Source organism: Psittacula echo, assembly GCF_963264785.1.
Source record: "Psittacula echo genome assembly, chromosome: 10".
Lineage (NCBI taxonomy): Eukaryota > Metazoa > Chordata > Aves > Psittaciformes > Psittacidae > Psittacula > Psittacula echo.
The window spans coordinates 16,067,566-16,090,098 of NC_137741.1; the positions used below are offsets into that span (position 1 = coordinate 16,067,566).

The following is a 22,533-nucleotide window of genomic DNA, read 5'->3' on the forward strand; positions in this document are numbered from 1 at the left end:
GTATTGTGGTGGGTTAACCTTGGACTGCAGCCAGACACCCACTAGCTGCTCTAACTCTCCTCCTCAACAGGATGGGGGCAGAAAATGAGGTGAAAAAGCTCGTGGGTTGAGATAAAGAGTAGCAATTACTGTCAGGGGCCTTGACCTGGGGGAAATTAATTTTTATTGCCAGTTAAAATAGGTTTGTATGTTTAAAACAAAGGCAAAAATGAAAATGCCACCTTCCCCCCATCCCACTTCTTCCCAGGCTCCATCAGGTGTTTGCTGAGTTCCACCTTCGCCCATGAACTGAAGTAGACTGTTCATCACGTTTGAGCACTGACATGCTCTTTGTAGAAGTGTTAGCTGGAATGGGGTAGTTGGTTTTCCTGGTGCTTGGATCCTGTCTGCACTTGATGGGCAGTCACTGTTTGTGGTGTGCCACGGGGCAGCAAGCAGGTTCAGCCCAAGGAGAAGCATGTCTCTTTGCAAATAAAACATGGTGATATTCTTTATGTCCTGCAGGCATTGTTCGTAAAATGTGATTATTATGGGAATTAACCTTCCCCACAGCCAATGGCAAGTGCTGTGGCTTCTGTGATGGGCAGAGAAAGCATTGGGCGGAAAGGCTCTTTATGACAAATAGTGGGCAGCATTTTTAGGGCTTACGAGCAAAAGAAAACTGTGGTTTTTGTTTGTGTCTTGTTCACCATACAGGGCTGAGAGCAATTAATTACAATGGGCCTTTCAGCCTCTGCATGAGATGTACACTTTGTTTCCTGCTGCCTATGGCTAGTTATAATGCAGGTCCTTATGTCTGAAGTCAGCACAGCTGCTGGCTGAGGGACAGGAGCTGTAGCTGAAGGGACGCCTTGTCTAGGGGTGCTTGTTTGTGAAGGGTGGTGATGTTAGTTTTGTAATATCAGCTGGTTTGGGTGATCCTCTGGTCGGTGTCATCTGAGGTGCTCAGTGCAATGAATGCCCACTGAGCTCAGCTGTGTGCCTGCAGCAACCTGCTGCATCTCATGCTCCGTAGCGTAGGTCCAGAGAGGGGTGCTTCAGCTTCTAAGTTTGTATTTCTGTCATCAAGAGGTGGTACCAAAAACCACATGGCTGTCTTGAGCCCTTGGGTCACAGTGCTTTGATGTTAGTCTAGGCTGGGTTTTGGTTTCTCTTTCTTCTCGTGATATAATCTGTGATAGTTAATACTATTAAAAAAATTTGTATATCAAAGGAGCTGGCTTGGGGTTACCGAAAAGCTGTCCCGCAGCCTTTGGGATTCAAACATACCAACTTTAAAGAACTTGAGAGCAAAGGATGAAAAGGGGAGATTTCAGATATTCCACAGAGCTAGATAAACTGTTTGCTTCCAAGAGTTTGTTTGCTCAGTTGCGGCTACTTATGCATTGAGAGATCTCTTTGTGAATGAATGGTTCCAAAACCAGCTTGGGAGTCATCTGAAGTTAAGCCACACAAGCAAACCATGCGCTAGAGGCACAGCTTTGTGGGTTTGCTGTGTCATTTAGTACAACTGTGCAAGCTTTCTCAAATGCTGGCCCTATACAGAAGTCCAGTGTTTTCTGTGGATTAGGATGCATCAAGGCTACAGTATTGCTCTTAATCTCAGTGCTGGCTCTTACCACAAAGGCATAAGTTTCAAATTTCTTCCTGCTGAGTCTTATTTGAGGCTTTATCATGTAGCCTCTAGTAGCTGAGATGGCATTTATTGATTTGAATCATTCAGCTTAATTCAGTGCTGGACAAGCTTTTTGCCAGGATTTTTATTTTGCCTTTTTATTTAAATAGATCCCTAATGAATTACTGTAGTTGTACATAATGACTCTCGGGAAATATTGGATGCAGCCTCTAGAATCAGTTCTTTGCCGGTTTCAAATGGCAAACTCTTGAAATATAGCTCTGAACAGTGCCCCGGGTCCCTTGTCGCTCTCTTGAGTTTTCAAGATGTTCCTGTATTAATAAGCTGTATCTTTGGTATTCTGTGGGCAGGTATCCAGTGGGAAATTGGTTAGCAGGGTAGCAACTCAGAGGTGAATTTGGACGCTCTCTCTGCTTTCACTACATTGCTAAGACCAGAGGGTTTCTGGCAGGAGAAACTAGCTTGTCTTCATGCAGGACACAAGGTTTTCATTTCTTCAGGGTCAGGTCTTGAAACCAGTTAGGGACTCTACATAGCTAGGATTTAGAGTCGAGGGAGAGTGGGAGAGACTCCCTCCCTCAGATGAGGGTGCAGAAAGGCAGAATTTAACTTCTTAGAGAGCTCCTTTTACAGATGGAGAAAGTGCGACTGCAGCAAATAGTCATTATATGGCTGCATTGAGTTGGATTTCTTTCCTGTGGAAGCTATAGCGAGTCTGGGAATCAACGTAAGGTTGTGTGGTCTCGTGTCTGGAAGCTTTTTCCAAGCTCTCCTGTAATGTCCCAGCTCAATATTTTTGTGTCCTCATCTTCAAACTGACTTGCTCTGAGATGGCATTGCTGTTTGGGTTGGGGAACTAACAAAAATGTTCTGCAAATTGCCTGTGGCAAAGTGGTGACTTCTGGTTTCACCAACAGTGCCTTTTAGCATGATTAGAGGGTGTCTGGTTATTCAAGTGTTAAATTTGGTTACTCCAACATCAAATTTGACCAAAACATGCTGGATTTGTTAGGCATCGCACTGAGGCTTCAAGGTATGGGGTCTTTAAGAGATGCACAAAACTCTGCTACACTGGAAAGGCAATTGTAACTAAAATGACCTTTTCTTTCTCCTTTATTTGCCCCCTATGGTGTGTAGTGTATAGATTCAGACACTTTCAATTTGATTCTCAGCATTCTGATTATGCTCAGAACTCTTGGTAACCAGACAGCGTCACGAAAAATTAAGTTCATGGAGTGTCTCCAGGAGTCCCTGTCACTGTGTATTTCCCTGCCCGCTCCTTTGCCTCCGCTGCTTACACAAGTGAGATTAAACAACAGGGCAACAGCAGCTTGTTTCCTCTGAGCCACTGCTGGCTAGCTGGTGGTGCTGGCATCTTGGCAGGGAAAGAGGAGCATTCCTGTCACATGTGAGTAATGTTTTCAAGGCAGGCTCTTACTTTGCGGCTGTATCTGCTGTCCAGAGCTGTCATAGGATCATAGAATGGTTTGGGTTGAAAGGGACCTTAAAATCATCCAGTCCCAAACCCCTGACACATGCAGAGACCAGGTGGCTCCAAGCCCTGTCCAACCTGGCCTTGAACACTGCCAGGGATGGGGCAGCCACAGCTTCTCGGGGCAACCTGTGCCAGCGCCTCAGCACCCTCGAAGTAAAGAATTTCTTCCTTATATCTAACCTAAATCTCCCGTTTTGTCATGCCCAAACTGACTCCATCAGTCAAGACTGCCAATGTTCCACCCAGAGGAATGTGGGGTTTTTTCACATTTGGACAATGTGGTATGTGACAGACTTGGGAGAGGACATTTGCCCATAGGATAATGATTGTTGGCTGGGGGGCGGGCAGCTACTGTTTGTATTTTCTGGTGATGATGCAAACCGGGGATGTTTGGGCTCATTTCCTGGCTTTGTCATGGACTTTCCCAGGCTTTCTTTGAGCTTTTCCTCTCCATCAGTAAATGTGCTAGCTATGGTACTGTCTGGCTTCATGGGCGTCTTGTGAGCTGGGGTAATAGGCATTCTGCTGCTACAGTGATGGTAACAAGAGTGAAAGAGGCACCCTGGCTCGGACCCTGAACCAGGTCTCTTATCAGCTACCATAATATGTTGAACTAAATTAATTTATGGGCCGGTAATTCTGTGTTATCCTACCTGTGGTTGGTGTGTGAAGCTTCTCCGTTCACCCTGGACAATGATACAGAGTACTAGCTCAATGGTACCCTTGCTTCTTTCACAGCACCCTGAAACCACAGGGTTAAAACATCTAGCCCTTTGCTTTCTGAGCCTTCACAGGAAAAGACTACTTGGGGCTGCTTTACTTGCTCTTTAGTAATGCTGGGTTTTAAAAGAGCCTGAGGGTGTTACTTTTCAAAGATGCTTTCTGAGCAATACTCTCACTGTCAAAAGTGACTTACTCCAAGTGTCTTATTGAAAATAGCACTCTTGTTCTTCCAAAGCCACTGAAGTGGTTTTGAAAAACCTCCTTCCCTGTTACTGACTGCAGTGGACTGCTTCAGAGGTGCCTAGCCTCATTTAAAGCAAGCCAAATTTAGAGTCTAAATATTATGTTCCTTGGTAATAAACCGTATTGTAATTAGTACCTTGGGGAGACAGGAACAGGGAGAAGCTGAATATAAAGAGAATGAACTTCATGTAGGAGCTGTCTGCAAAGGATGAGTGAAGAACTGTGGAAGAAGACGAAAACACAGGATTTGAAATGACTGTGAAGGATATGTGCGATGGGAAGAAAATGGGCATGGAGCTGTGAGGAGAACTAAAGTCAAAAGATCTAGCACAGCACATAGTGAAACTGAGTGAAGAACAATCCTTCCACCAGTCAAACCCTCTGAGTTTACGTAACCTGCAGACAGCCTGATGCAGGTGCCAGTTTGCCAGCTTTCTCCATGCAAGCTGAGGGGATTTATCTCTGTTCTTCCATCACAGGTCCACTTAGTGTCATCTCCCGGTTTGAGAAACCCATGCTCAGGGGCTGCATGGGTCACTTTGCTGAGATATGAAGGGCTTTGCCTTTCTTGGTTTCATGCATATAGCTTTCATTTTCCTTTGCTTGCTATGTATTTGAAGATAGGCTGAGAAAGTTGGGGCTGTTCAGACTGGAGAAGAGAAGGCTGCGTGGAGACCTCATAGCAGCCTTCCAGTATCTGAAGGGGGCCTACAGGGGTACTGGAGAGGGACTCTTCACTAGGAACTGTAGTGATAGGACAACGGATAATGGGTTAAAACTTAAACAGGGGAAGTTTAGATTGAACATAAGGAAGAAGTGCTTTACTGTTAGGGTGCTGAGGCACTGGAATGGGTTGCCCAGGGAAGTTGTGAATGCTCCATCCCTGGCGGTGTTCAAGGCTGGGTTGGACAGAGCCTTGGGTGCCATGGTTTAGTGTGAGGTGTCCCTGCCCATGGCAGGGGGCTGGAACTGGATGATCTTAAGGTCCTTTCCAACTCTAACTATTCTATGATTGTATGTTTCTGTCTCCCAGTGAAGCTCAGCATAGCTTTGATTCCTCCTGGTGGTGGGAATACTGCAGCCACGTATCCAGCTCTTATACCGTCTGGTTTGTTATGCTCCTGCAAAATCAGGGTCAAGAGAAAGCAGAGGTTGGTAACGTACAAGGGGATAGCGCTCATGTTGGCGGCACTAACCAATTGGTTAATGAATGCCTCAGTGTTGAATGTTGAATGCAAAACCATTCCCATTCCGCAATGCCTGAATTCTGGATTCCTCTCAGAATTTGGTGTGTCCCTGCTGTAGGAGCAGTGGTCCTCCATGGGAACCTCTCTTGTATTGTGCTTTTGCTCACATCAGACTCTAGTAGATAAGCAGAAGAAGGGGTGACGTTTGTTTGCTTGCATGTGCTCATTGAATGTTTGCAGGGTGTGGTGATTCTGCAGTGAGGGGACCCTGTCAGCTGCTTTTGGTGCCTGTCTCTGACATGGGTTATTGTTAATCCTGCAGACACAGGGGTGAAATTCAGCCATCTGTGTGTACAGCCTCAGCAGATGCATTTGTTCATTGGCTTTCTGATAGCTCACTTTATTGTGAATCCCGAGAAGCAGAGCTCCCATCATCTGGTGAGGCATCTCGTTGCCTGTATCTCCATTTTATTACAGAGGACACGCTGAGACAAGTGAAGTTATGACAAGTCTGCAAGTTCAAGTTAGATCTCCCATTTAATTTTGAACTGTAAGAGGTTTTTATTCCCTAGATGTCATTTTGTATGTGTTATTTTAAAAGACACTTGTAAATCGCCCTCTCTTCGGGAAGAAAGGGGCTTGCTACCTTTGAGAAGTGGCAAAATGAGGTGATCTGCTGGTACAGGATAGAAAGTTGCATGGCTTGCGTTTACTTGGGACTGCCACACATAAACATGAAAATGTCACAAGTCTGCTCTTTACAACTTCCACCCCCCATTCTTCACACGGGAGATGTAATAACCAGGTTCTCAGATGGGAATAGATTTACAGCCACCTTCAAGCCCCGACTTGTCTGTTTACACCACAAACCCCCTGCGCTCACCTCCCCACCTGCCCCATTCTCCAATGGGAAGTTCAGCAGCAGCCGGCACACAGCACCCATTCGTCCCATTCGCTCTGCACAGAGACGACGTGAAAGGAGAAATGAGTCTCTTGTGAGCAGCTTTGTAGGAGGGTGTTACTTAGCAAATAAGCAGGATGACATGGACAGCTCTTGTGTGGGCTGCAGGGTGTGAGATGGGGATAAGCAAGCAGCTCCTGTGGCTTTGGGACAAGCTCAAGGTGTTGCTAGTTGGGTGCTGGAGAGACCGTAGCTCCACTTGCAGGTGCTCATAGCAATCTGGTGTTTCTTTTATGCATTGTTACAAAGTGCGATGGATTTATAGTACAATGTGCCCATTTTGTTGGTTCCCTTTTAAATGGCTTCCTTCCTCCCAGGACTTACTAAATTAAAGCATTTCATGTACTGGTTGATGAGAAATGCCTCTAACTTCTCCCTAAGCTGAGTTTCCATTTGCTGTAGGCAGGCATCCTTGCTGCTGGGTAGGGAGCGGAGCAGGAGAGATATCAGCAGAGGCAGAGCAGATGAGGAGAAAAGTAGTGGGACTTGTCAGAAAAACTCCTCTCTCAGTATATAGCCTTTATATAATCACTGTTGTCCTCCAACCGTGAAAATGGAATTCAGCTTCCATCAAAGCTTTTATTAATGCTGTTTCGGAGTGTCCTGCCTGTGTCACTTCTGCCCTGGCTCATGCCTGACAGCTGGGAATGCTTCTGCAACCAGCTCCGCGGGCCGCTCTTGATCTCCACTGTGGCATAGCTCAGATGCAACCCTTAGCCCTGAATTTAGCTCTTGATCATAAATTAAGATAATGTGAAGTCCTTTGCATGACAGGTTTTCTTGTCAGGCTTGCGTTATGGTTTCTGCTGTGGTAAGCCCTGTTTATAGTAGAAAGCCTTCTTTGCAGGCAAGTAAGTGTTGTGTTAGGAAGTATTTGATTAGCTAAACAAGCAAAGTTGCATTGATGTGGGAAGGTGGAGAAATGAGGGTGTCGCAGTGTGACAGCTTAGGATCTGTCATAGAATCACAGAATCGTAGAAGGGACCTTAAAGCTCATCCAGTTCCAACCTCCTGCCATGGATAGGGACAACTTCCACTAGATGAGGTTGCTCCAAGGCCCGTCCAACCTGGTCTTGAACACTTCCAGGAACGGGGATTGTTCTCTCCAGTGTTTTGATAGTAAATGGCAAGGAGCTTTTTCCTGTTAAGTATCTTCAAGATACATGAGTGTTATCTCCTCTTCTTCACTGGAAGTGAATCCCGGGCCATGGTGCCCTGTTTGCAGAGCCGTGCAAGACTTGTTTGCAGGGTTTTGGAGCGTATGAATCTTGTTGCTTGTCCTGTATATGGCCAAGAGTGCCTTTGATGCTGCAGGAGCCTACATTTGAGTTATATACAGTTTAAGTTCCTCTTCAGCTGGCTTTGTACACCTACTTGCCAGCCACAGGAGAAAAAAAGAGATCCATCTCTGGACGTGTCAAAGATGTTCTGGCTGCTTTCCCTTAGCTGTTTACTTTGACAGAGCTGAGTGGCCGCCCCTGCTGCCGCGCACTTATTCCACATGGGATTCTTCATCCTCCAGGTTTGAAATGTGCCAGCAGCACTGCTCTGTGCTACAGTTTTTAGAGCACGCCAGAAATGCAGTTCCAGTGTTGAGGTTTGTGCTTCTCTGCGTGCTTATGATGCATTATTTTTCTGCCAGTGCAAATGATATGATATTTAAATCTAAATAAGGATTCAAATATCCACTCATTTTGTTGTGCTACTAAAGAGCAGCGTAGGCTACAAATGGGTTCTGGCACTGGATGTATTTATGTAGATACCTTGTCAGAGACTTGAAATATCACCTGCCTTCATGCAGTGAGGTGAATCTTGATCAGCAGACTTGAAGGCAGAAAGCTTGTGGGGACACTCAGTCTGCAGTTGTGATAATATCATCATAGGCTGGTTAACAAAGTGCAGATCTCAGCCGTGGTGCACATCTGTTTCAGAGCAACAGATAAAGCATCCAGGTTCTGCTCAGAAGTCTGGGGGGCCTGGTGCTCTGTACCTGCTCTATTTTGAGCTGTCAGTGACTCACACTAACTTTCTGTGATGGATGTGAGGGGGTAGTTGCAAGTAACACACCCCTGATCTTTTTGTTCACGCCTCTGTAAATGGGGCTGTGCTCTTTCCCTTCCCCAGGGGAAGCAGGGAAAGGGGGTCAGTCCCTTCTGTCCCATGCAGGATCTTTAGGAAGCAAATGGGAAAGATAACCCAGGCCAGTTGCATTGCTGTTTGCAATGATTGCTGGGATTGGAGGTTAGGTTTTCATGTTGCATATTTGATCAGCGTGGATCGCGGTTTCACAGGGGCAGATGAAAAATACAATCGTTATCATCCAGAGGCACGTAACTTCTTTCTGTTTGAAGATATTTTGAAACAGGCTGTGGCTTTGCACTGGTGCATCAACTCCTGACCAAACAGGATATCTCCTGTGGGTGCTGACTGCTCTTTGCTCTGCTGGTGATGTGTGACAGTGTATAGCATCGCTGGGAGCGTTTGTGGCTACCCAGCAAAGGGTTTATCCAGGCACGCTTGCTTTGTGATCTGCATTGGCTATGGATGCTGTAACTGCTGACATATGGGGAGGAGATGCACAGTGGGTTACAAGGGATAGCAGAAAAGTTTTCTGCATGGTGCCAGAGAAGAGAGGTTGCCAAAGGTACGTGTTTTGCCTCAACCAGGAGCATGGTGTGCTGTGTCTCTTGCTGCATGGTGTATTACCCTTTCTATTCAGGCCCTTGAAAGTCCTGACCTTGAATGTGTGCCTCGTTTGGAGCGTGTCAGTAATCTCAGAGCTGGTCATTAGACTATAGAATGAATTTTTCACACTAGCGAGGCATAGATCCGAGCTGCAAACTCCTCATGGCACCAGTACAGTAACTTGCAGATTTTTGAGCTCTGGCCTAGAAACAGCATAGGCTCATGCAGCAACAGCCAAGCTAATAACACCCTACTTCTCAGCAGTGGTTCAGCTGCGGCATCTATTATCCCTGTCATGTGAATGCAAATTTCTATGCAGAGATGATTTCCAGACCTTGAGCAGAGCCAGCTTGGGTGCATTCGTATTGCCACCCTTTTTTGCTTTCCCTTATGTTTGCATGCCCAAAGCCAGCACGGGTGTCAGCATCTGCGGTGAGAACATCTTTAAAGTTTCCACTGACTTTATTGTACCAAGTATGGTGTTGAAACAAATGATCAGCAGCCTGGGATGGGAGGTCCTTGCTATTTCAGCAGGGTGGGGAGCAGCAAGGAATGCTGATGCCTGGGGCTGGGCAAAGGGTATTAAGTTTGTTTTCCTCTCCTTCCAGCCTTTTGATGGGGAAGGAGTGGGCTAAATGCCAAGGGAATTGTCTGCATTTAAGAAATTGGGCTCCACCACAGGCAATTGTCTCAACACTGGAACTGCGGAGCAGAAAAGCATCAGAGTGGAGGATCAGTGTTGTGCCCTTGGGCTTAAAGCCCGAGCATCCTAGTTGGTGCTGTCAGCTGGGAGGGTGGGTGGCAAGGGAGGCTGAGCCCAAGGGTACCAGCTCTACAGGGAGGAGAGCTTGCCTCCAACTATGGGATGGGCTTCTTCCCATCCTCTGTGACTGCTGGAGGAGAGGACGAGGTGACATCTGAAGAAATGGGTGCAGGAGCCCTTGGAAGCAGCAGTTTTGTTTCTGAGATGGTCACTTTGGCTCTGAGGAATCTTGTGTTTCCTGGATCTGTAATGGAGACTGTGGGAGATGGTCTGCGTTTGTTTTCCTTTGGGAACATAGTTGCCAGGCAATTATTTTACACCCTGTAGCACTGCAGGCATGTCTCTTCAAGTCCAATCTCTTACCACATAACTGAGAAAATGTTTTTTACATTAAAAAGAAGCCTTTTAAAAAGGCCCTTCAGGCATAAAGCCGATGTGTTTTCTATATATAACCCTGTATTATTAATACAATGAACTTATCTGTAGACTCTGTGGGTGAATATGACTTGATTGTTGGAGATAAGAGCAATATGATACTCATTTTCAATGCACTGTGTGTCTGACTCCATAATGGTGCCCCCAGCCTTCAGTTCATTTCTTAGCGATAAAGTGGGACAATAGTGTGAAGCAGGTTTGTGGATTGCACATTTGCTGAGCATTAATATAACATAAACAGCCTATAGAGAGAACAAATGTACCTTGGCTCAGAAATGTCAAGATCAATAGATTTGGGACAGGCAGGAATGATGAATGTGTGTGTTATTGAAATAAGTTCAGAATGGCATGGCAAAAGCTTCCTTCATTTTTTTTTTCGTTATGTGGGTCATTTGTCACTGTGTGCATTATGTGAGATCGTTTTCCTTTTTCAATCATTGAAGAGTGTTTTAGGGTAGACTTGGGGGGCCCCTTTAGCCCAGATCCTTTTCAGGTTACTCTTCAAAATCAACTGAGATAAACGTGTGTGTGCAGACTTCTGTGGCTCTGTAAGAAGAGGAGATAGTGCAAGCATGGTTTAGGTTTTAATTTCTTCTTGTTATTTTATGTTAGGCAGTGTGTTCACAGAAAGCCTGCTTTCTGCATGAGCAAGATGTGCAGATACCCAGCCTGATGTGGTTTATGGTGGTTCAGCTGACTGATCTACTGTAGACTTAGTCTAGGGGAGCATGAACTTGTACAGTAGCATCACCCACACAGTCCAGTTTATCTCTGTAGTGCCATAGCTAATCTTAGTAGAGCTGCTCTTTAAAACTGGGTGGGAGATGTCTGGAGTGGGTGAAATGGGAGTCCTGCTAGAGACAGGGGATGCGGTTAGAGACAGAAAAGCAGTTCCTATCAAGGTGGGTAGTGGAGGCTTTGAAACATGTAAAAGGCAATGAGACTGTGTACAGTGATGTAGCTAAAGTGCTTTGCTGGGCAGAGCCTCAGTGACCTGCTAAGGACTGATCTGCAGGACGAACCCAAGGACATTAAGAGTTGCAGGCAAGGTACAGCTGACCTTAGCACAGGCACATACCCATATGAAGCTTCAGTAGTTTCAGTGCTGTTCCCAACATCGTGGGCACTGGCATTACCACCATTACACCGCTGTCTCTGCCTCTGTCCTCTCATGCCTTCTCTGAACTTGTCTGGTGCAGTGGGTGGTTTCACACCACTAACTTTTGGGGTCAAACCGCATGTGTCTCATGTATCTTGTCTGCATGAATTTTACTGGATGTTGTAATAGCTTCCTGATAACTGTTTTCATTTAGGTTTGAAGCTTTTTTAACTGAATATCCTCTTAATCTATTCTTTCCAGCCCTGGTAAAACAGCTGCGTAAATTGACAGGAGCCAGGAAATAGCAGCTTCATAGCTAATAATGTGGCCTCCTGGTGTTTCCCGCTGTGTTTTAGCAGGAGGTTATCCATCTCAAGCCACTGTGCTGCTGCACCACTCCGTTCCCTGTGTCTCTGCTTTTAAACCAACATCCATGTGGGCTGCACTCCTGAACGATCAACCTGGTCTCAGCACACAGGGACTCTATATAATCCTTGCAGCCTTTTCACATGATGTCAGTATTTTACAGGGACCTGTCATGTCTTTTGCAACAGTTTACGTAACTCTTGATAAATAGTGTCTGGGAGGGGTGATGGCTTATCTGCTGGGGAGCAGGCTTGTGAAAGGAAATACGGGCAGCACAGGGCTCTTTTATCTAACAGCTACAAGGGCATCAGGAGCATCCTACCTGCAAACTGCAAGTATTTTGTCAGGTTACACCTATGCAGAAAGCCTCATAAAGCTGGGGTGTAGAGGAGGGTGAGAGAATGATTCTGTTCGTGGGCAGAGGGTTGCTTGGAATAAATGCAGGTAGCATCTCTGCTGTGCTACTGCAGATATTGTAGTCGGCTTGTGTATTTAAGGTCACAGCCAATGTCAAAGGAAGAATTTCGGCTGTGCTGTCTTGGCTGCAGCTGCTCTGGACGTAATGCAGTTGTGTTCCTGGTGTTCACTGGCCTAAAAATCTGCATGTTGCAGTTTATTTCCCAAACCTATTTTTGTTTTGGGATATTTTATGTTGTTTTTTTTTTTTTTCCCCATGACTGTCAGTATTTTGGAGGCTACGCTGCTGATGCTGGTCTCTGCACTTTGTACTTGGATACTGTTTTCCTCTGGATGCTCAGGACTGATGTGATGGTTTTGTTTGTTCACCTTTCACCCCCTGCTCCGCGTACCCCACTTAATAAAGGCAGAGCTGGTATCACTGGGTGCAGTGCTACAGCCAGAAGGAGCAAGCTGGGAAACGCAGTGTGGTCTGGCCAGAGGAATAAGGAGAACTCCTGCCAGCTTTCATCTGGAGGGTTGGAGTTTGATTTGCAGTGTTGTCTTCCTTTTCTTTCAGTCTCTTCACCAAAGCAGGAAACTGTTAGGGGATGCTGAGACTCTGTTTCCCAATTGTGAGTGATTTAGCTTTTGTAAAAAGGAAGAGAAAAACTGAAGTTCCACAGAAATAAGAGCAGAATGAGAATTGCACTTCTGGTTTTAGTTCCCAGGTTTGTCACCAATTTACTGTCTCTGTCACTGTGAACTGCACTTAGAAATGATGCAGTTCTTTGTCTGAAATGCAGCTGTCAAAATCTGATGCTTGTAAGGTGTGGTGCCCAAGTGTTTCTAAATACCATCCTGCTTCTTGCCACGTGTGTATATATATATATATATATATATATATATGGTAAGGCCTAAAATTTAGCAGCCAGTTTGAAATGTGGGAGAGACTTCCAGAGCTAGTTAATACCAGTTGGCCTTGGGAAATCACTTCTGTTGGCTTTCACTCTTCCAGCCTAAATTACTCCATCACAAGTTAATTTTGTTGACTGTACCTGTCTCATTAATATTTGGCTCTCAGTGTCTCAGTTTACACAGCTGTAATGAGTAATTATGAGTTTCCTATCTAGGTACAGCTCGGAAATGAGTACCACAGACATGATTTTGCATGCTTAGAGTGTTATACTCATCTTGGAGAGATTCCCCAAAATTCTGCCAAAATCTGTGTTCGTGGGACCTTAGCTATAGCTGAGTTCCTTTAGGGACATGCTGGCGGTGGCAGCATGAAGGGGGGCTCCCATGGCAGGGGCTTTGCATGGATTAGTTTGTTGGTCTTTGCTGTGTGGTGTTGAAGTCTGGAGTCCTACCAGTGTGACTACACCAGCCTCAACAGATCACCCCATGCAATAAAACCAGTCGTGTGTAGTGGGTGATAAATGTAGCTTTGTTTCATGAATGCCTGGTGAGGCTGTCTGGAGCAATAGAATGTTGTTCCTATCCCTCCACCTTGGTTTGCCTTGCTTCAAAAAAACCAACATAGGGTTTTCTAGCAGTTTCTATCCCATCTGCTCAGCCCCATTGCCCTGGCTCCCATGGAGAGGGTTTCATACAGTTGGGAACAGCAAAGTCATTGTGAGATGTATGCTCAAGTACCGCTCACCCAGCACTGTGGCCAAGGTCTCTGTAGCGGGGACAGGCTGTGCTGTGCCCTTGCACAAGAGGACATTGTTTCCCCTGGTGAATCACAGAGCTGTTTCATCCCAACGGGTACCTGCCGCCTGTGTTCAGATGAAGTGGTGATCTCCATTCCATCTGACCTCGTCTTCACTTGGCTTTGGTGTAGGGAAAAAGTTACTGCTATTGAACCGCCTTCAGTCATAGGGTTTGGTTTTTAGTTTTGGTGTTTTTTTTAACTCGCCTTGCTCAGTTCTTGGCTCTTTAGTGGGGGAGGATTGCGGTGGTAGTAAAAAATAAGAACTCACTATATGAGATAAAGGCTGAATTTTCAGAAATCATTAAAACAGTCCAGTTTTGGAGGTCTGACTTGGACACTTCTCAGGGTCACATGTGGGAGCTTTTGCTTATGCAAAGCAGCAGAAGTAAGTTGTTTCCAGTTTTCCACTGTGTTGCCAATGGGGCTGTCGTTGTCCAGCAGTGCCCTGATGTACCCTAACAGAGGCTAACTGCCCTCGGAAAAGAGCTGCTGTCAGAATACTTTAAAGTCGGTCAGACCGGCTCCTGCTTCGTGAGGTTTATCAGCAAAGATTTTCAGTGCCTCCAGTGGGAGGCTATTTTTATTCTGCCCAGGGGCTACCTTCTGCTCTGAGGTCTTTATCACTTCTTTTTTTTAATAGAGAAACCTGCCTGTTTTAGGATAACCTTAAATATCTTCATCTTTCGCAGTGTGAAAAACAAGAGTCTTTTATCCAAGGTAAAAGTTTTTGGCATTTCTGTGGCATGCTCAAGATTTCTTTTGTGTGGGATTTTCTTTCCCTTTTTTTTCCTCCCCTGTATAAGGGGGACACTGCTGTAGACATAAAAACATGCTGAGTTTTCTCCCTTGAGCAGGGATGACTGCAAGTGAGGTACGTAATGTTTCATCTTCATACTCTAATCAGTGCTATGACTGTCGCAGACAATCCACGTTGTGTTTCATTGCACCATGTAACCAAGACTGGAAGAGCTCTCAAGAGAAGACCTGATTCATTTTCCTGCCTTAGAGCAAGATCAGTCATACCTGTGTCATTCCTGACAGATGCTGGTCTATGCTCTTTCAAAGGCCTCTGCAACCTCTCCGGGCAGCATTTTTCAGTGCTTCACAATCCTTACCAGTAAAAAGTCTGATTTCTCCCCACCTTGTATTGAACCTAAATCATCTCTGCTGCAGTTTAAACCTGCCACTTCTTGTCTTCTGCCTTTCAAATACAAAGAACAGGTCATTCCTTTTTGCAGCAATAGTAAATATTTGAAGACTATTCATGTGCTCCTTTCAGTGTTAAATAACTACTTTTCGTTAAATCTTCAGTTCTTCGCGGTGGATTTAAATCTTCTATGTAAACCTTAATTGGCCTCTCTTCTCAAAAATACCATGTGATGATCCCAGTCATTAACTAATCCCCAAACAGTTTAAACCCTTTGATCAGCATTTTATTTATATACTTCAATAGAAGCCTCCTGTGCTGGCCAAATTGCCTATTTCTGCATTACTGTCTCTGACTTAATGACCTTGTGCTGGTGTGTGAGCCAAAGCACCTGCAAGGTTTTCTGCTGCTTGCTAACTGCAGCTCATTCTAAGGGAACAAGAGAAAGGTTGGGTGCCCAGCATGATGTGAGGCTCAGTATGGTTTTTGCCATGTGTTGGTTTTGTGGGATGGAATTTGCAATGTGAAGGCTGTGCATTCGAATAGAAAGGAAGCGCAAAGAGAGGCTGACCAGTCGTGGGTTCATGAGTGTCTGCAGGCATCCCAAATCTACATTGATATGCACAGGAATTTGGAAGCAAACATGTGCTCAGACAGGTGGTAGGCTGTGAAATGTCACTTGGTATTAGGACCTTCTGATGTGGCTGTATTTGAATAGTCAGATCATGCTTGGAGGTCAGCTACTGCTGTAGTGTGGTTTGGATGTCCTTGATGTGTATGCTTTTGGCTCCGAGGGAAAGTCAAGAAATCTTATGATTTAGCAGGACATATGGGAAGGACAGAAGGCAGGTTATGTTCCCTTTCAGTAATTTTCTCCGGATTTCTCTGTTGTAGGTGAGTGTTTTAACCACCTTGGAGCGGCGATTCAACCTTCAGAGTGCTGATGTGGGTGTCATTGCCAGCAGCTTCGAGATTGGCAACTTGGCCCTCATCCTCTTCGTGAGCTACTTCGGAGCCCGAGGACATCGGCCACGCTTGATAGGATGTGGAGGGATTGTCATGGCCTTGGGTGCCCTCCTCTCCGCGTTGCCTGAATTTCTGACCCACCAGTATGAATATGAATCAGGAGAAATACGCTGGGGGGCTGAAGGGAGGGATGTGTGTGCTGCCAACGGGTCCACCAGTGATGAGGGACCAGACCCGGACCTTATCTGCAGGAATAGGACTGCTACCAACATGATGTACTTGCTGCTCATTGGAGCACAGGTCCTCCTGGGCATTGGTGCTACCCCTGTCCAGCCCCTGGGAGTTTCCTACATTGATGACCATGTGAGGCGGAAAGATTCCTCCCTATACATAGGTAAGGCTCTCTGGACTTCTTATTGAAGGCTTTCTTTATGGGCTGGCATCTTGCTCTTGTTTTCTGTTTGATACCAGTGCAAGGGATGCCTTGAGGCCTCTTCTCCATGTTCTAAGTTTGTGAAAGTAACTTGGCATGAGTCTCTACACGAAGCTGTTGTCAGCAGCAGAGAAACAGTGATACTTGCTTGTATTGTAGCAATGGTAAAAATTGACAGCCGTGGTGATTATTACTGGATTATTAGAAAGATGCTCACTGCTATTGTGTTTGCCCAGATTGCTTTAAATTCTGTTATTGGTGGCTTATGGTCGAGTTTTAGCTGAAGAATTTCCAAGTGGCATATGTGAGGATGATTCTTTCCCCCCAAGGTAACCTAGTTCCCTTCCTGTTCAAAGCATTTTGTCTCTGAGTAATCACTGCAGTATAAGGATACCGAGAAGAGACGTTGTCTTGTCACAATGACCATCCCATTTTAGCAAGGAAGTGCCTGTTACAGAGTAGGTGCTGTGACCCAGCCTGCTGTGGCAGAACCCCAGATAATGTGATCCCTGTAACGGAATGGGATGCGGAAGCTGGTGAGGTCTATTTTGAGATACAGTGAGCCTGAAGTAGAACTCATGATTCTGGTGATCATGTTGCAAAGTCCTTCCAGATGGTTAAGAGATGAAATTTAGCTTCAGTTACTCAATGAAACATCCCTGTTATTGAGTGAAGTGCTTTTAGGTTTCAGCAGTAGTACCCTCTCCAGCAGGTTTGAAGTGGATGTTGTGGTGAAGTTGTCCTCTGAAAAAGCTTACCAGCTTGGTTCATTCTTCTTTCTGGAGAACTTGTCTCCAGATAGGTGACTCACATGCAATAGATCAGTAAAGTGTGTGCTGCCATTAATGTGATCCTTCTGCACTTCTTAGTAATCAAACTATGTTTCTAGTAACCAAAACTATGCACTTGTCCCATCATCCCTGTCTTACTGTTTATTCTTTATTCCAAAGATATTTTTATCAGGTTCCCAAGCCTAACTGAACCCAATTGAGGTATGACTATAGACAGCAAAAATGGACAGTTCCACTGACTTTCTGAATAATGTTTGATGTCTTGGGATAGCATAGAGGCCTGTTGGAAAGACAACTATACAGCAACCTGTGGCATTCCTGGATCTACTGCTGCTTTGCTTAAAGAGATTCTTCTGCATATTCAAAGTGTGTCCATGTTTCCTGTAACTGACCATAAAGTCGTAGTATTTCAGTGTTTAGCTTTCTCCCTGGATCATTATTCACCCTCACTTGGTTCTGTAAGTGCTTGTGAAGGTTCCACTGGATGAAGCAGGATGATATATAAAAGACAAGATACTGTACAACCCAAAGGTGAATAATGAGACTTAATTCACTGGAGTAACTTTGCCAACACCATAAGTGATGAGCTGGAATTAAGAGTGATTCTAAGATTATCTATTATAAATAGCTATATAGAGAAGCAGCAACTTCTTTCAGTCTGTTCCTGGGCATTTTTTAAGCAATGCTTCATGTCTGAGAACAGGATTGAAGAGGATGCATGAGAGGAGGATTAGGAAGAGTGATTCTTTTTGCTCCTGAGATACATTCATCTTGTATGCTAAAATAACTTCTTTAAAGTTGGCAGTTTGACTGTAGCTGGGAAAATACTGCCAGAAAATGATTTCTGATTACTATATGCCGCTTCATTATTTCTCCTTCAGACATATGCTTCTACCCATATTCCTTTTATATGCAGAGTTAAAAAAACCCACCAAGCAGTTATGGGTTGTTTGCTTTACTGGCTTTAGCTATGAAAATCATAACTTCTACATATGAATTCTGGGTTGCTGAAGAGTGCATGCATAGCCATACTCAACCGACCAGCTATACCAGCAATGAAGTTCGGTATCTGCCTTGTCCCAGCCTACCCGCACAAGTAGGTTTGCAGATATGAGATGATTAGTTCTTACATCAAACAGCAGTCAATTTGCCTAGTGAAAAATAAAAGCTATCAGGCAAAAAACTAGAGGGTAAGCATCTATTCTGTGAATGAATCTAAATGGAAAAGAAGGTGGTGGAAATTACATATCTCCTCAGGTTTATGAGTACTTGAGAGGAGGTCAGATTCCTCTGTTTAAAATGTTGTTTGAGAATTACTTGTTCAGTTTTGTCTTTAACTGATTATTTTTGTTGAGGTTATGAATGTAGTTTTCAGTGGCCTTAGCAGAAAGCTGGCTGAGCAGCTTACCCACTTCATTCTTCTCTGTTTTGCAGAGGAAATAACTGCAGAGTGTATACTGTCACCAAGCTATATTTATATCAGTTTGCTTTCTCATAATAGCATGCTCGCTCAGTAGGGGCTACACTGTGTAACCGGATAACATGTTTCTGGTTAAGTTCCCTCAGTTTTAATTGGGAGCAAATCTGGCACAGGTTATTCTCTCAGGATAGTAACTAATTAGTAACAGTGGTAATAGTCTGGCTGAACTTTCTATCACGGTGGGCTGTCCCTGAGATATGATCAGATTGACCAGTCAATGATGTCTGTAGTATATTGCTAATGTTGAGTATGTATGTGGTGCATTTGGGCCGTATTGTATCTGGAGGGGAAGAAGGAGTCCCTTACCTGACAGCCAAGTACTAATAATTGTTCACCTGCTGCAATAAAAACCCTCGTGTCCCAAGGCAGTGAATTAGATGGAAATAACTCTCTGCACTGAGACTTTTTTCCTTGCTTCCAAGTTTTACAAGAATTAAGTGGAGTAACTTAATATCTGATACAGTCTCTTTGCAGTGAAGTGATAATATAGGAAAACTCCTCTAGGTTAAAACAAAACAGAATCAACAAAAAACCCCAAACCCAAAAACACCTCCCCAAACCTTCTTCTTTCAGTCTTAGTACTGGTACATGTGTGCAGAAGAATGTAGTTGTGATAACATATGGAATTTAAAGAGAAACTTTGGTTTTAATTGCTAGTGCAAGTAATAGCATCTGTGGAATACAGTATATTTCTGGCCATGAAGTCCATCAACTCTGGCTTGTTGTGGTTTCTCTGCCATGACTGGCACACAGTAAACAGCGGGTAGTGCACCTCTATTGTGCATCCCTTGAAGGCAGAGGTTGCTCAGGCTTGTGCTCTACCAAGAAGGTGGGGATTCATGGAGTTTCATAATTAGAAAGACAGGGTGAGATATTACAGAAATATATCTCTGTGGCATGGGCTGCTAACATGTAGTTTCATGTTTCTTGAGCTAATTGCAGATTTTTTTGATGCTTGCAATGTGTTGCTACCAAACTCAAACAGATTCTGTTGCTGTAGTAACCAGCCCTAGGAAAAAAGGCTGTGTTGTGGTAACTGAGGGCAAATCAAATCAAAGAGATGCATGCACAGAAGTATGCACCAAAGGATGTTCAAAGGAAAACACATTTGTGCTGTAACAGAGTTAGATAGCAGGACCATGCCTGCTCATGCTAATGATGGGAAATAGGTTCTTCTCCCATTTTGGCATCCAAGTTTCTGCTCAACAGAAAGGTCATAACATTGGCAATAACAGCCAAAAGATTAAAGCAATTTTCTTAGGTATTTGAAGTTGGAAAAACTTCTGTTTTGGTGCTGGTTTGTTTGCTTCTCTGTTTTGGTCAGCACATGTATTTAATATCTGAACTCCCATCTAGAAGTTTCCAAACAAGCAGGTTCATTTTACCTATGTATTTATTGGCATTTGGCATAAGTAACCCCTTGAGCGGATGAATTCCTCTCTTTTGCAGACCGTGCAGGGCTCTATTGCTCTAGCTTTGCTAATGTCAAAGGATTCCCTCAATTTGTGGCACCCTTTGAAGGAGGAAAAGTATGTTGAAGACTACTTAACCACACAGTTCCTTTCTCTATCTGCTAATGACTCATTTGACATTTCCCTCTTTTCTTTAGTTCATTTTTGCTAGGTCTTGCTGAGTTCTGCTGAAATCAATGAAGACTTTGTCATTAGGTGGTGAATCAGAGGTGTTGTGAATCTGAGTTGGGGAGGACACCTGATCTGGCAGTGCTGGTATGGATTTGCTGCCTCTCAGATGAGCAAGAGCAAGTGTTTTCTGGTCACTGAAGTACTCATGTTGCTCTCAGCAGTGAGTTCCATGTTCAGTTAGAGTCAGCGCAGTGATGTTATTCGCAGTCTCCATACATGCCTTCCGGGCTTCCTGCAGCATTTAACATTAACTGTGAAAAGTTTTTGCGTCTTGTTTAGGCATGGTTGCCTACAGAGCAGAATGAATAGCCTCTGGGAGCCAGAACTTGATCTGGGACAATTAAGGGCTGCATTATGTAGAGGAAGTTGCTATTATTCTGTCTCCTGTTGATGGAGGAAATTGATATTGATGTTGGAGGGAGCCCTGCCAGATTGTGTGGCTCATTCACAAGAATGCTGTGTTGATCCTTAGCACATCGGAGACTCTCTCTTAAGTTTGCTGAAGTTGTCTCAGTGTTATGGGCACATACACCACATGTGCATGACCCACCACTTCAGACTCCTCATGGCTTGCAGAAACTGCTGTAATGTGAAGGATGACTTTGAAGAAATCCCAGAAGGAGCAGGTTGAGTCAAGGAGTAAGTGATGAGCACTCCCGAGTTATTGGTGGTGCAAAGGTGTTCCTGAGCATAGTGTGCTCAGGGGCATAGAGCTGTTCTTGGCCTGCTTCATGGCAGAATGGAGGAACAGTAAAATACAAAACTCAGCACTGCTGGATGTGTCTGTTTAGCTGCTTGTATCTCATCTCCTGGGCTTCTGCCTGGCCTTTTCTGTGTGCGTTTTGTTTTATGACATGGCTATTCCAGCTGTTAGTGTAAGAGGAGAACTCAACAAGGTGCTGAGTTCTTTCCCCATCTGCCCAGATGGGACTAACCCAGTAATGGGAATGGGACCCTGTATTGTCACTCCTGACTTTGACCTTTGGAGCAGTGTGGGGTTATATTGCATGGAATGTGTGGAAACACTTTCTCTTTGGTGACGGTAGTCACAGAGAAATGCTCACTGTCACTTGTGGTGCTCTCTTGCTTGCTTCAAGCACCAACTCAAGATTTGCTGCAGAGGAAGACAAACATGCCCTAGTTGGAATCTTGCTGTCTCTAGGGATAAATTTGTCCATTTGAAAAATCACTTATGGTAGCTTACGTCAGTCAAAATGACAGCAGCCATTGTGCTTTGGAGAAGCAGTAACATTTTCTTGACTGACAAGAATTAAATCTGAGCGTTGGTATCTATGGCGGTGACTTAATAGCAAGTTATCAGCATAAGATACTGAAGTCATCAGAGTTTGAGTCAATGTTTTGTACGTGGTAATGCATGTGGATTTCTATTAGGAAGCTCATGTTGGTAAGCTAAGCAGTTGCTGTGAGTTTTGAAACCATTCATCTACCTTGTATCTGATACTGACGAACCCTGGTATGCGTAATAAATAATAAAAATACATCTTTTACAGGGAAATGGGGTTTCTGATTTTCTAAACAAAAGCAAAAAGTGTGTTTAATGCCATAAAAGAACAAGACACAGAAATCAGAGTGTTGAAAACCCCCATCATCAAATCAGTATTCTTAAATGTAACTTACTGTATTTTTTATATTTGAAGCTTTCAGAACCCTGTTTCCTGGGACACACACCACACAATTCTGAGAAATGTGGATAGTTTGGAGCTCATAATGCAAATCTGCAGATGTTTGGCCTTCAAGCTGGAAATCTCTTCTTTACATAGTTTTATATCTACAACATGATATATTCCGTGTAAAGTTAGTGAGGGGGTTGGGTGTCTGCAGAAGTGGGTTGAGGTGAGCATTGTTTCTGTCCCTTCCCAATTCTATAGAATATTTTTCTTCATTCTGGGATTTTCTTTTTTAATATCCACCCTATCAAGAAATTCATTTCCGTCTCCAGTAGCTGCTTGCTGGTTATGTCTCTAATTGCTGAAAAGCCTGAATGCATTTTGCTCCTTCTTGCCCTTTCCAAATTGCTCCAATTTCTTGAAGCGTATGTTTGAACCTACATTGCTCAACGATAACAAGTGGAATAAATGCATGTTTGTAGTACACAGGTCGTATCACCGCTCTCTTGAGGCCCTCTGTTGATGTGTATTGATTAGAAGGTCTTTAGGACCCACTTGAGAGGTCTGTAGCTCTGCTGCTTATCCATTTTACTCCTTGCAGCCTTTCCCACTTGTGTACTCATTTGTGGTCTGCAAACAACATAGGTGCTTTATTCATGTTAGCTCTTCTTGCTGGAACATGCTTCTCTGAGCTCACCCACCTGAGGCTCTGCCAAACTTGTGCTTTCCTAAACCCTTT

The 22,533-nt window shown here is 44.4% G+C and overlaps 1 protein-coding gene across 1 annotated transcript in view; it reads left to right on the top strand.

Annotated features, from left to right (window-relative positions):
* The window catches only part of SLCO3A1 (solute carrier organic anion transporter family member 3A1), a gene marked incomplete at its 3' end in the record, with an annotated part of 138,012 nt that overhangs the window by 9,462 nt on the left and 106,017 nt on the right, over positions 1 to 22,533 (top strand). Inside the window, exon 2 of the mRNA XM_080626242.1 lies at positions 15,748 to 16,213. Coding sequence (XP_080482368.1) covers positions 15,748 to 16,213 — 466 coding nt within the window. The remainder of the gene's footprint in view (positions 1 to 15,747; positions 16,214 to 22,533) is intronic.